Consider the following 15,533-nt stretch of genomic DNA (forward strand, 5'->3'; position numbering starts at 1 on the left):
ATGGTATCAAGTTTCCCATTTCAGGTCAACTAGAGGAGGTATAAAACTAAATTAAACAGTACTATTTGTGTCCAGATTTTTAAAAGGGTATATGTTGTTAAACATTGCTGAGAATTTTTTTTCCAGTATACAAATAGCAGGCCAAACTATAAAGTCTAAAAAACGAAAAGATTTAAAGTGTTATTTTCTTTTTCCCTGAAAAGACTATGTCAATGTAAAACGAACAGAAATTAATTAAAAAAACTTTTTCCACAAAATAAGTTTTTCAAAGAAAAGTAAAGAACTCCATTAAATAAAAAACGAGCAAAAATAAAATCAAATAATCTACCAAGCGTGAAACTACCCCGAATCAGCATCGATAAATAAATGAAACCCAAAACGAACAGAAATTACAATAAATAACCAAGTCAAACTCAAAACGAGCAGAAATTAACATAAGTTGGTCACAAAACCCCAATGACTTCCCAAGGCCAGAATATAATTTGTACTTTACTGAAAAAATACAAATGAATGTGCATTGTCAGTTTAATATACATATACTGATATTCAGTAATCAAAATGTTAATATTATTTGATTTATTAAAGTTATAAAAGTAAAAAAATTATATTTTTTTTTATCCTTATTGGAAAATTTTGAAATTTTTCAGAGAAAAAAACAACAATAGTAACATTTTTATTACATTCAGGTTGTAATTAAACTTATAACAAAATGACGTTCTCATTCATGAGGTCGTAACGATAAAGATTAAATGAACTGGAGAAGATGCCAAATATAATCGTACTAGATGCCAATTAAGGTACAAGATACATACGTAAATACGTGATTTACTGGTGACATGAAAGAAAAAGTGTAAGGAGCAGTGGCGCTAATCGGGAGAGGGGTGCGTTTGCAATCCCTCTAGTAGGTTTTGGTTCTCCCCTTGGATTTTGAAAAATACGCTTGCCAACTCACGTATATTGCCATCAAATGATGCTAAAAAAAGAAATAACTTGCTCATAAAAAAAGAAGGAATCTTCCCTCTGTAAAGAACCTGTTATATATCTAAAATTGTTGAAGAGGCCATATTTCAGAGCCCTGCTTGACAACTGTTGCTACCGTCGCCTTAGTATATAAATTTTAGTTCAATCATCAATGACTTATATGGAAAGCACCTATTATATCTTTCTAAAATTTTTGGAGAGCCCATGTTTCAGAGTCCTGCTTTACAATTGTTGCTATTATTGTCGCTACCATGCCTTATATGGAAAACACCTATTATGTTGCTTTGCAACTGTTGCAACCGTCGCCTTAGTATCTAAATTTAGTTCTATGGCTTATATGGAAAGCACCTATTATATCTTTCTAAAATTTTTGAAGAGCCCATGTTCTAGATCCCTGATTAACAACTTTTGCTACCATCGCCCTATTATCTAAATCTTAGTGCCAAGGTTTATCTTTCTGTTCTTTCAAAATTTTCAATTTCGAAGAGAAAACTTGTCTATCCTACTTTTCAATATTAAACTTGATAAAAAGGCTACTACTGTTGCTGACTCACTTCTCTTCTCACTTTACTATTACGCACGCTCTTCCACCACCTCAGTGTATTCCAACCCTCATTCTTTACCTCTTTCATGAAGTTCTGATTTACTTTAAATATTTTGCTGTGGCCTTTTCCCACCCCATTTGGGAACGAACGGCTTTTCTTTTGACCCCGGATAGATGGCCGAAAAGCAAGATTTTTGGCCTTCTATCATCCATAAAACGTGACAGTCTGTCATCCATGGCAGTCTGTCAACCATCACCCCCAAAGAGTTGCCTAGCCATCTTAACCTTCCTTTCTTTATAGCCATAGATAGTAGGATTGAACCACATTTTTCGGACAACACTAAACCGCTTTTTAAACCTTTCTTTCATTATATCCCTAGAAAGTGGGATTGAACCACATTTTTGGAAAATATTGAACCTTATTTAAACTTTTCTTCAATATAGCCCTAGATAGTGGGATTGAACGACATTTTTTGGACAACACTGAACCAAATTTTAAACCTTTCTTTTATTATAGCCCTAGATAGAGGGATTGAACCATATTTTTCAGACAACATTGAACCACAATTCAGTATTTCTTTCTTTATGACCCTAGATAGAGGGATTGAACCACATTTTTGGAAAACATTGAACCATATTTTAAACTTCTCTTTCATTATAGCCCTAGGTAGTGGAATTGAACAACATTTTTTGGACAACATCGAATCACATTTTTAACCTTTATTTTATTACAGCCCTGGATAGAGGGATTGAACCACATTTTTCGGACAACATTTAACCCCATTTTTAACCTTCTTTTTCATTATAGCCCTAGGTAGTGGGATTGAACCACATTTTTCGGACAACTTACAGTTGGTCCGTCAAACGACTGCTTTAAATTATCCAGAGAGAATTCCTCTGGAAAACATTTAACAAATCTTTTTCATCTTCTTATTACTAAATATAACCCGCTCATAATCATTTATTCCTAGTCTATGCGACTTTGTCTTCTTGGCATTAATTTTCTTGGCATTAAGTTATTCTTATACATCGAAGTTTCAAAACCTCCAAAAACTTATTCATTTCCGTAATATTTTCATCCCTGATAATCAAATCTTATCCATAATCTAAGTCTAGGAGAGTTTTACTTTTCCATTTGGTACCATGTCTCTCATAGCCTTTGCTGTATTCCTTAGGACAAATCTTATCAAAATGATCCTTGTAATATGACATGGATAGGACACAACCTTGCTTAACTCCTGATTCTATACAACACCAACTACTAATTTCATTTCCTACCTCAACCACAACAATTTTATTCTTGCACATAACATTAATTACTTAAATATACTAATTTTTTTCACAGTTACTCATCTCTTTTTAACATTTTCCTCACCACTAATTGCGGCCCTGTTCCTATCTTTCACTGGGATAAGTCCAGATTCACTATTCCCTCCCAATTTCTTAACATGCCAATACAATATTTTCTTCTTCTTCTTCTAATTCACAGTAGGCGGGCTATTCAGTTAGTACTATTTAGCCCTTTTCTTTTTGCTTCACTCTGTGGGCTACAGAGCTACTGGCTTGGTCGTCTCTTATTTATTAGGTATTCTCAGATATCTTTCAATAGATCTTTTGACTCAAGGAGTTCAAATATAAGATGATAGATATCGATTTCTGTGCTCTGTGTGCAGGTATAGTTGGCTAGGCTCTTGGCTGATAGTGAGATTTTGTGGTGTTCGAAGCAATTTAACAGTTTACAAAGCAAGGTATGTTGAGCAGACGTCAGCATATTACATTCAAATAGGCAATGGTCAATTTTTTCATTATTCTTATTACACCGCCTTCAAAGAAAGGACAGTGGAGTTGAATAACTTTAATTAGAAAACTTATAAGAGAAGGCAAGGAAACTTAGTCGATTTGTTCAAGAGCGAATTCTATGATAAATTTTAGAAAGATACTTATTGGGAAAGGGGGAAAGGATAGGATTAATCTTATTAAAATTAATATCTGATAGCCTCCATCGGTAAATATCTCTAATGGGATTGGTCTCCCACTTGGCTGGTCAATATTTATAGCATTTTTTGCTATTTCATCAACCTGATGATTACCACTTATGCCAGAGTGGCATATTTTATTATTCCGTCTTCCTGCATGTTCTAGATCTTCAGCAATTTTATCCATGGCCTCCACTTCACATCTCCTTAATCCATATTTTAATGATTTCTTCACTTCTTTTTTCTCTTTGGCCTTATTTTGACTTACCTTTATTTTTCGTAAAAAGGGAACAAATAACACAAAGAAATCAAATTAAAAAGTTCAAAAGACCAACATGAACATATGTAGAAGAAATATTATTTGGCTCCCTTATGTTAAATATGTATCAAAGTATTACATAAAAAATCTGTACGGAAATGACCCAGAGGAGGGGAGGGGGCAAACCGAGGTCTGGGAGGGTCAGTTGCCCCCTACCCTATATAAAAACACCCCTGGGGGGCAAAAAGCTTTGTTTTTACCATTATTTAAATGTGATTGTTTCTAATTATTCATTTAAAAACCTTTCCCACAAAACAAGTCTTTCAAAGAAAATTAAAGAACTCTATTAAGCCGAAATGAGTAGAAGTAAATTCGAGTAATTTTCCAAGCGTAAAACTACTACAGATCACTATCAATAAATAAATGAAATTCTAAACTCACAGAAATTACATTAAATAGCCGAGTCAAACTCAAAACAAGTAAAGATTAACGTGAGTAGGGCTGATAACCCCCATGCATTCTCAAGACCAGAACATAATTTGCACTTTACTGAAAAAAAAAAATGATCGTGGATTGTCAGTTTAATTGACATAGGCTATACTGATATTTATTACTTAAAGTTTTGATAATTTTTTATTTATGAAAGTAAGAGAAGTGGAAACATTTAAAACGTGTTTTGTTTTCAGTTTATAGTCCATATGTTATAAGTTAGAAGTTATAACAGTTATAAGTTTATGTGACCACTCTTTCTATAAAAACCTTATCTGCCCCCAGTGCTTAACTCACAACTCTTGCTCTGAAGGCTGGGGGGGTTGTCATCATCAAAGACATAATTTCCGGAACTGTTAATTACGCTGAACAAAATGGCTATTGAAAAATTTTGATTGGATGTGTTTGGGGAAATGGTGGGCGTGGGAGGGGGGTTAGTTGTCCTCCAATCACTTTCGACTAGTAAATGGGGACTAGCCTCTTCAATTTCCAATCGAATGAACCTTCTTCGAAGTTTCTACGACAATAGATGGCCATCCAAAATGTCTATCCGATGCATTTTGGGAAAATACGAGGCGTAGGGGGAATCTTATAAAAGTTACTAGAACTTCTGATTACAAAATCCAATGAGCCCCCTCCTAAGTTTATACGACCACCCTTTCTATAAAAAAACCCTATATGTTCCCTGGGCGTAACTTACAACCCTTGGCCTGACGGCTGTGTGGGAAGGTTGTCATCCTCAAAGATATAATTTCCGGACCTTCAACTACGTTGAACAAAATGGATTAGATTTGTTTGGGTAAATAGTGGGCGAGGGAGGGGGGTTAGTTGCCCTCCAATCACTTTTGACTGTTAAAAAGGGCTCTAGCCCTTTCAATTTCCAATCGAATAAGCCATTTTTGAACTTTTTACGACAACTCCTTCGATATGAAGTACCCTGGTCTAAAACCAAAAAAAATTGCCCACTCTTTACTTAAGCAGCGCTATTGCGCTGCCTAAGGTCCTCGTTTTGCACATTTAAAATGTCTTTCCGTTTTCCAGGAAAGCCATCGGCCCCTTCCCTCCGGTTCTTATGGCAGCGCAACAAATTCAAATTTGGGTCGTCTTGTTCCTTTTAAGCTGCAGATTAACTTACCTGTAAAAGCTAGACATATTTTGGCTTACTCCAAAGCTAAGCTAAATATACAATTAGCTAAGGTTAAGCTAAGCTAAAATCTCAATGTATTTTGGCTCATATATTTTTGGCTAATTATATATTAGGCTCACCTGTAATGCGAACATCCAAAAGTCTATAATGATCGTTCTTGTAGATGGCACTGAAGTGGTTCTAAATGCAAATCATAAACATTTGAACGAAGAAATCGTTGACCTATCTCAACTGGACAAGATTCCAAGAGGGGATTTTACTGATCATCAAAAATGTCATCAAGTTGTTGACGAAAATTATGTTCCGCTGTCGAAGATGCATGGTAATAGCATTACAATTTATTATCCATTTTAATGTAAATTTATTTTCTCTAAAAATAGTTCCAATAAAACTAAAAAAATAAATTATAGGCAAGTTCCTGATTCTGTTTATTCTTTTAGTTTGAAAACTTATTTTGCAAAGTAAAAGTCGAGATGTAATAAGTGTTGAGATTGTTGTTATAAGTTATGTGTAAGATAAGTCAGGGATATGATCATCATAACTGTCGTCAATTTGGCGATAAAAATTGTGTTTCACTGTTGAACATTTGTGGTAATACCATTACAATTCAATATTCATTTTCGTTTAGGTTTTTTTTTTCCAAAATTTTTATGAGAAAACCAAAATTTATTTCCATTAGAACTAAAAAAATTAAGGTAAAGCCAAGTCAGGGCCGAATCCAGGATTTTAGTTTGGGGGGGGGTATTTTTTCCGGGGGATTAACAAAAAAAAATTCAAAGCCACATCAAAACTGTGTCTTTATGCGTTTTATCAAAAAATTTTGGAGGAACATTTCGGGGTTGGGGGAGGGGGGGGGCAAAACCTCTAATCTTTTTCCTGAATACGGTCTTGAGTTTAGTTCATTTATTGTTTAATATTTTATTGTAAGAGCTTATCTTGCAAAGAAAAATCAAGATACAACAAGTTTTAGAATTGTTAGGATAAGTCTATTTTTCTGAAGCCAATCTGATCAAGTCCACTTTCTACACCCATTGAAATTTGTTTGTAATTGATTGATTGTAATTTTATACAATTACAAGGATTCACTAAAAGTATGGATTAATATCACACAACTTTTCACCTTTTAATGCATAAAAGATGAAGGCACTGGCGGAACAACACGAGTTAGGAACCGGAATGTTGAACCGGAACTAGTCTGTACCGAAAATTTTTGTTCATTTCTTCTGTGTGAATGAAAATTCATGAATATCGAACAGGTTTGAGATCGACTTTAAATCTTTGATCATTTTAAGGGGAAATCGAATTGCGAATGCTAATCATGGCCTTTTGGCCTATTAAAATGCTGTCAAATATTGGGTGTAAATAATTAGCATCACTTAGGGGTGGGGAGTGACTTCCTCCCTCTAATTCCCCGACTCCAAATTTGAATAACACCTTTTTTGGGTATTTTCATTAAATAATACCGTTTTTTATTTTTGTTGAAACATTTGATGAAAAGAATAAAATTGCAGTTGTTGACCACTTCTAATAAAATAAAATAAATAAAATTCTAAAGCTAAATAAATAAAACTAGTGCCATTAGATTCCTTATTTTTTGCTCTTCCCAAATATCTGCTTTTCTGTTTTTCTGAAGAAGGATTTTTTTTAAGCAGTCTAATTGCATATGTTCAGCTATTTCGTTCCCTTGGAAAATATTTACCCCCCCCCAAGCACACGTCAGGTGCCAATTTAATCTAATTGGTTTTGACAATGAGCAGTAAAAAAGATAAAAATCGAGTAAAAAAGATTCTTATGTATCGAAATCGGAACTCTAAAAACGAAATTTTTATAAAAATGTATCCATCAAACATAGTCCCTTTTTATGCTGCTTCTACATATATAAATTTGTTATTTTCTTTATTAACGAAATATCTTTATTTAATAATTATAAAACTCCTTTATTCTTTACCATAAGACAATATTCATAATTTTAGAAGGGGGAGGATAACCCTTAAAAGAGGAGACAATCTTAATGACCCTAAAATTCACCATTAATAAGAACTCTAGTAAAGAGATTTAAAGACTTAATCTAAAAAAGTGCGAAATATCGAATTTCCCCTCAGATGGATGTTCACAGGTGAGAAGCGTTAAGATTAAAGACAAAACTTATGGTTGAGAGGAGAGCAGGGGATTGCGGAGGTCTGTTTTTCAGATCTGCTTTTCTGGTTGCTTTTCTGGCAGACGCCACAAACCCTTCTTCTCTCTGATGGTGTCAGATATAGACCTAGAATATATAACACCTAAAAAATAACATAAAAACAAGAGAATTCCTACTTTATAATGTAATTATATGTTAAAGTATGTATTTTATTTTATTAAAGTATGTTTCTAGTAATCAGATTGTCGTGTTTCCTTCCATAGTTTTTAATAAATAGTTTTTATTATTATAAATATAAACTCATATAATTTTTGAATAATGTTTTTAACCACAATTCCTTTGAAATCACTTAGTCAGAATGGTTTTCAGGGCCAAGAAAGCAGCAAATACGTTTTAACGAAGAAGATATGTAACATCACCTGATAATAAAAAACTAAGAAATTATTTAGGGCTATATCCCGAGCCATCAGAGGGGAGGGGTGGGGTAGTGTGCATTGTGAGAAAAGTGACCTCGATATATGGGAAGAGCATAAAATAAGGGATCTAATGGTACTGTTTTTATTTTATATGTACGAAAAATTATGCGAGAAAAACGGGTTTTAAATCAAAAAAAGTAGTGAACAAAAAATAAAAACAAAAGAACACTTAAATTGAAAAAAATCCGAATATTTCGGCTCCACGTCCGGGGAAAAAAAGCTTTAAGTAAAAAAAACAGTTGTTTTTAACAAACGACAACTGAACTCACAAAAAAGAAAAGAAAAATCCATCAGCGCTGGAAGTTGTTTATAATTATCCCATGTATCCACTGAATGTTGAGAGGAGAATGCCATATTGTTTGCACTATAGACATTCGCTTTGGTTTTATTCTGATGTGGTAACATCAGTGCTGGAAGTTGTTTATAATGTGAGTTTTTTTGTGCGTTTAGTTGTCGTTTTTTGTTGTTGTTAATTTTAAAAACAATGTTTTTTTTCTCTTAAAGTTGTTTTTTTTTTGTTGTTTGTTTTCTTTGACAAAGACCCCCGGACGTGGAGCCGAAATATTCTGATTTTTTTTTAGTTGAAGTCTTTTTTGTTTTTATTTTTTTCTCACTGCTTTGTTGAAATTAAAACCCGTTTTTCTCGCTTAATTTTTCGTAAATGGAAAAGCAGTGTGCTCTAAGAAATTATTTATTTTATATTTTTCCTTAAGAAGTGGTTACCCACTGAAACTTTACCAAAAAGAAAAAAATATATGAGAAATTTCCCCATCCCTAGGCTTTGAAAAATATATTCTCTGTGTCAAAATTGGTTTATTTCTTAAAAAAAAGAATTAGAAAAAAGATCCCAAAATAGAAATTTACAAAAAAAAAATATTTGAGAAATTTCCCCATCCCTTGGTTTTGAAAAACATTCTACCTGCCTCTCCTAAATTTTCATAAACCGATGCAACTGGTGTGAATACGTTGTCTTGAGGGTCAGTTCTTACGTAGTAAACTCAAGCAGTAGAACAAGAAAAATAGAAGAAAAGAGCATATGTAGAAGAAATGAAATATTTGACAATTTATAAATATAAAGTTTTAGTTTCTATGTTATTTTTGTTTTTATTCCCTTTTGTTTTTATTGATGGTTTTTGCTTCTATGAGGCCAGAGGACAAACCTGAGCTCCGACATAAACGCTCTAACAGAAGCTAGTAATAGGCTAGTCTTTATTTTTCGGTTATCTTTATGATTTTTTTTTTGCTCTGACAGAAGCTAGTAATAGGCTAGTCCTCTCTTTGTCCTGCTAGCTCTAGTTGGTAAGACTAAACTATTCAGCTCTCCTTATTTTTTGGTTCTCTTTATGATTTCTTTTCGCTCTGATAGAAGCTAGTAATAGGCTAGTCATCTCTTTGTCCTGCTTGCTTTAGTTGGTAAGACTAAACTATTCGGCTCTCTTTATTTTTGGTTCTCTTTATGATTTTTTGCTCTGACAGAAGCTAGTAATAGGCTAGTCCTCTCTTTGTCCTGCTAGCTCTAGTTGGTAAGACTAAACTATTCAGCTCTCTTTATTTTTTTGGTTCTCTTTATGATTTTTTTTCGCTCTGACAGAAGCTAGTAATAGGCTAGTCATCTCTTTGTCCTGCTAGCTCTAGTTGGTAAGACTAAACTATTCAGCTCTCTTCATTTTTTGGTTCTCTTTATCATGTATTTTCGTTGTTTTGTCGTTTCTTTGGTTCAAAGGGGATCAACAGAGAAAAATCTGTAGCTATTTTAGAAACTTATAAAAATGCATAGCAGATTTTTTCAAAGGTCAGGAGAGTTAGGTGCTCAATCCCCCTTTCTCCTCCGACCCCATCTCCTCTTCCGTGTTAAAAAAAATGTGTCATATACAATAGAAATACCGGATATTTTATGAGCTTATTTTAGTTTGTTTATGTGAAATTATAATATTTTATTTAACTAATGATTTTATAGCCTAGAAGAATCTTCAATTATTTTAGGGAAAAGAACTTACTGTGAAATACAAATGACGGCCCAGCAACTGGTAGCAATATCTTCTCAAATAGGATGTGCAGTATTTTGTCCTCTGTGCGTCAACCATTATGTAGAGGAAAAACACTTGAGGCTGCACTTACTGGATATTCATAAGAATGAGCTGAGGCTTATGGCAAGAAAAGAATATGACCTTTTTACCTATCAAACATGCCCAGCTTGTAATGTGAAAATTTTAAAACGAGGTTGGTTCAACAAATTACAGTTTATTTATATTCATATATTCTTCATTTAAATAGCTTATATTTTCATCTTTTTTTTTATCTAAATTGAATAGCGGCATATCAGATACCTTTAAGTACCTGGTGCCGTGCATATAGGAATAAAAAAGAAATAACAAAAATGAACGCTAATTAGAAAAAAACACTCGAAAAAAAAATTGACGAAAAAACTTAGTTTTTTTACGAAAAAATACCCCCACTAAAAATGAACGCTGAATTATGGAACTTTTACAATCAAAGAAACAACACACACACGCAAAAATTATCACTTGATAAATTCTTAACAAATTAGGGCACAAAAGAGGTTGCATATCTGTTCTTATGGCACTTGACGGGCCGTAGTCCGTTCGACAAGTCTGGTAAGTCTGCTGATCAGTGCAGGGACAGTAGATTGGTACTTATCAGTTGCTAATATCCCTTTTCCGAATACCATTATTCAGCAAATCAAGTTCAACAACTCGAGGACATTTTTGTAGTTATTGTAGCGTCATCCCTATATTATTTTAGTAGCATGTTTTTTAATATCTTCTATTTCTTCTGACAAATAAGCAGCGTTTTTACTTTTGGGACCCCACACAGGACACCAATACTCGAGAATAGACCTAATATAGATTTTGTACGCAAGTAAGATTAATGTTATTTCGACAATTAATCTTTACCCTTAAGCTTTATAGCGGCATACACATTCCTCTTGTTCCAACTCAACGGTTCCTGTGTTCGAGTAGTCGGTCTTAAAAAATTGGGATACAACGTCGAACTATAGCGTAAAGAACAGGTTCAGGAGTGGGGGGGCAGCCCCCTTTATATAGGGAATAATTTCTGTTCGTTTTAAGTTCTACTGTTGATCCTTACTTTCATTAAATAAAAAAAAGTTTTTTCAACTGAAATTAAGGAGCAACATCGAAACTTGGAACAGAAATTATTACGTATATGAGGGGGGCTTTTCCCTCCTCAACATCTCAATGTTTAATTTTTTTAGAACTTTTAAAAAGGCTTATTATTCTAATTAAACTACCCCTGGGTTGCAGGAGTCGTTCGTAAAGAATTGGGACAAAAATTTAAACTTTAGCGTAAAGAACGAGGACGACTTTGAGGAAAAAGGGGGTGGGAGGGGAGCTAATTGCCCTCCAATCTATTTGGTCACTCAAAAAGGACGCTAGAATTTTTAATTTCCGTTCGAATAAGCCCTTTTCCGATATTCTAGGACTGTTGGTTCGATGTGATTACCCCTGAAAAAAAAAGAAAAAAAAAACAAATTAATAAACACGCATCCGTGATGTATGGTGTGGTTTTCAGTCAGATTCCTAAACTTTTAGGGGGTGTTTTTCCCCTTTTTTAAAAACCAGGCAAATTTTCTAAGCTTTTGATGGGTACCACTAAACTTAATGAGTCTTACAAATTTGGAATATTTTTGGAATCAGAATATTTGGAATCATTTTTGGAATCAAATTTTGAATCAGAATAATAAGCCGCTTCTTTTGAAATAGCTATTGATATCGAACTTCCGGTTTTTTGAGTTTCGCTCATAACTTACAGTTCGTAAACGAAGGGATACAAACAAAATAAGCACAAGGATAAAACAACAAGGAGGATTTTTTTGTAAGGGGGGGGGGGTTACAAAAAACTCAGGCTAGGAATATATTTATATCTTGAAGAACTTCTTTATGTAAGTCAAGCATTGCAAAGTCGACAAATTTTTTTTTGACGTCGCCGCTGTTTTCCAGAAGAAGTATGAGTCATCGTGAACTTCCGTAAAATCACCCCTGGAAAAAAAAAAAAAAAAAAACTGTGGGAAATTTTACAATGGTAGGACCCATCAACAAGTAGGTGAACGTTTGCATGAACACAAAATTTCAATAGATAAGTCCATGACATTAAAAAATAACAATGACAACTTTGATTCGGCATTGGCTTCGCATATTTTCGTAAATCCGACCCATCTGGTTCTTTTTGACGAGGCAACCTTAATGTCTCCTGTAAATGGCCTACCACAAACTTTTAAAGAGGTAATTTAAATAAAAAAAATACATGAACCGAAATTTAGCAATACATAGAGATACTGGAGATATTTTATTAAGCCCAATTTACGACAGTTTAATTTTGAAGGACTCAGTCAATATTTTCACCCGGTATAACTTGAGAGAACCTATTTACGAAACCTATTTAACCTGTTAGTAAAACCTATTAACCTATATACGAAAGAACTTTCGTAAACGTTCAAACTTCCAAGAACATTCAACTTCATTAAGTCCAATTCCACTTATCCGACTAGTTTCTAGCTCAATATCCTAATGACTTATACTTCTTTTGGAAAAGAGCGGGCATGTCGAGGTCTATTGGTTGAACTACAGTGCATAAAGTATACAGCTAAAACAAATGAAAAATCATGTCGAAAAAAGTGAAGAAACAAAAGGATAATAAAGGAAAGGATACAAACAAAATAAACAGTACAACAAAATGAATAAAAGGGTAAAACAACAAGTAGGATAATTCCTAGCCAGTGAAAGAGAAAACAAAACAAATCAGTTGTGTAGGCAAGGACCTCTGCCAAGCCTTTTTCAGTGCCCCCAAAAAATATAAAAGAGAAAGTAACCCTTTGCCCTATTGTTATTAAAGTCATCGTGAACTTTCGTAAAACGTAAAACTTAAGCTTAAGAACTTTCGTAAACGTAAGAACTTTCAAGAACATTCAACTTCATTAAGTCCAATTCCTTAAGTCCGTACGGTCATAAGCAGTCCGAATGAAAATATGTTCTGAATGTTCTGAATATGTTCTGAAAATTGAAAATATGTTTTTCAATTTTCAAGACCATTTTATTTTGTTCAAGAATGTCTCTTTGATGTCTAGGGATCGAGGTTTAAAGACAAATTTTCGTGAAACTCTTGAAATAAAGAAAATCTTATTCAAGATTGTTGCTTTGAATCGGGATACAGGTAAGTTTGGGCTGAACTCTATCTATGATAATTTATTAAAAACTGACAGAGTAAAGTTCAATTCATCCAATGTAGTTGACCTTTGTTCAAATGTTATATCATTGAACGCTAATGAACCGAATCCAAGAAGGTCAAAGATCCTAGCTTCCGCCTTTGCTTTGAAAAGAATTAGAGAATTAAACAATATGTAGTTTTATTTGATTTCCTATGTAAACTTTTATTTTAAATTGTTTTAGTTTAGTTTTACTACTGATGACGGTCACTGCATATGTGACCGAAATATCTAGTATTTTTTGTGAATTTCTATACACTGTCTATTAGAATGAATTTTATCCCTATTTTGAACTTCTATTTGATCATTTTGGTACTTTTGGTTGAACTTATAACTACCAAATTTAGGTGAAATCACACTTTCGAATGACGCTTACAAAATTACCTTTTTTTGAGTTACCAGGTTTATGAAAGCTCTGTTTCTGCTAACATACAACATTTTACCATAGTTAACTATTATTACCCTTTTGAATTACGCTGTAAAGAACTTATCTTTTGAGTTTCCAAATTTAAGCAAAATCTATTTTGTGTAAGGTACGGTCTTTTGAATTACCATAGTTATGTAAAATTACCCTTTGTAATTACGCTTACAAAATTACCTTTTTGAATTACCACATTTATGTAAAATTACCATTTTGTGTAACGTACGGTCATTTGAATTAACATAGTTATGTAAAAAATTACTTTTACAAAATTACATTTTTGAACTACCACATTTATGTAAAATTACCATTTTGTGTAACGTACGGTCATTTGAATTACTATAGTTATGTAATATTACCCTTTGTAATTACGCTTACAAAATTACCTTTTTGAATTGCCACATTTATGTAAAATTACCATTTTGTGTAACGTACGGTCATTTGAATTAACATAGTTATGTAAAAAATTACTTTTACAAAATTACCTTTTTGAACTACCACATTTATGTAAAATTACCATTTTGTGTAACGTACGTTCATTTGAGTTACTATAGTTATGTAATATTACCCTTTGTAATTACGCTTGCATAATTACCTTTTTTGAATTACCACATTTATGTAAAATTACCATTTTGTTTAACGTACGGTCATTTGAATTACCATTGCTATGTAAAAATTACCTTTTTGAATTGCCATATTTATGTAAAATTATCATTTTGTGTAACATACGGTCATTTGAATTACCATAGTTATGTAAAATTACCTTTCGTAATTACGCTTTACAAAATTACCTGTTTGAATTACCGCATTTATGTGAAATTACCATTTTGAGTTATGCTATGCCGAATTGTACTTTTAAGCTACCAGATTTGGTTGCCCTTTTTAGTTGCCAGTTGTATGTAAAAATTTGTTCTGTGGAATTTGCAGCTACCCAAGAAATTTTGCAGACTAACTTTTGGAGATAATAGACAATAAAAAAATTACAAAATTCAATTATAAAATGAGTATTGTTAGATTTCTATTAGAATTAAATTGATTATTATTACTCAATTATTAGAATTGAAAGTTATTTAAAACCAAAAAGAAAGCAAAAGACTTTTTTAACTCCATTAATTGTTACCATAATTATATTGTTTGGAGAGAGGAAAGTCGACCCACTTTAAGTTGAACCGAATTACAGGTAAACTAAACTGGAGAGAAACATATTTACAGACAGAAAAGACATAGCACCGACAGACAGACAATAGCATTAGGAAGCACTCGACATAGAGCACTTGACACTCGACTAAGAAGCACACGACACTCGACATAGCACTAAGAAGCACTCAACATAGAACACTTGACACTCGACTAAGAAGCACACGACACTCGACTAAGAAGCACACGACACTCGAGATAGCACTAAGAAGTACTCAACATAGAACACTTGACACTTGACTATGAAGCACACGACACTCGACTAAGAAGCACACGACACTCGAAATAGCACTAAGAAGCACTCAACATAGATCACTTGACACTCGACTAAGAAGCACTCGACACTCGACATAGCATTAAGAAGTACTCGACATAGAGCACTCGACACTCGACTAAGTAGCACACGACACTCGACATAGCACTAAGAAGCACTAAAACTGAGGTGTTTACAAGGTACATTCAAATAGCACAGCACGAACTGCATTTACTTTATGCTTTTAAACAGACCCGTGAAAAAGGCAACAAAAGAATGTTTATTCCGCGTTGTGCAGCCGTAAACTGGTTCTAACTTGTTCTGTCTTCTGGTGAATGCCTTCGGGGGAAGGATATACCGGTGTTTTGAGCGTCTTAGAATGTATTGTCTAAATTTGACTATAAGATTTTG

The 15,533-nt window shown here is 33.4% G+C and overlaps 1 protein-coding gene across 5 annotated transcripts in view; it reads left to right on the forward strand.

Annotated features, from left to right (window-relative positions):
* LOC148947431 (uncharacterized) overlaps positions 1-15,533 on the forward strand; it is a 74,018-nt gene that overhangs the window by 16,363 nt on the left and 42,122 nt on the right. For all 5 annotated transcript variants that reach the window (XM_089095260.1, XM_089095261.1, XM_089095262.1 and 2 more), the window contains exons 3-4: positions 5,560-5,718; positions 9,993-10,229. In XM_089095260.1, coding sequence (XP_088951386.1) covers positions 5,560-5,718; positions 9,993-10,229 — 396 coding nt within the window. The remainder of the gene's footprint in view (positions 1-5,559; positions 5,719-9,992; positions 10,230-15,533) is intronic.

This window comes from Artemia sp. Qi Xiang Cuo, chromosome 10 (genome assembly GCF_049724085.1).
Source record: "Artemia sp. Qi Xiang Cuo chromosome 10, ASM4972408v1, whole genome shotgun sequence".
Taxonomy (NCBI): domain Eukaryota; kingdom Metazoa; phylum Arthropoda; class Branchiopoda; order Anostraca; family Artemiidae; genus Artemia; species Artemia sp. Qi Xiang Cuo.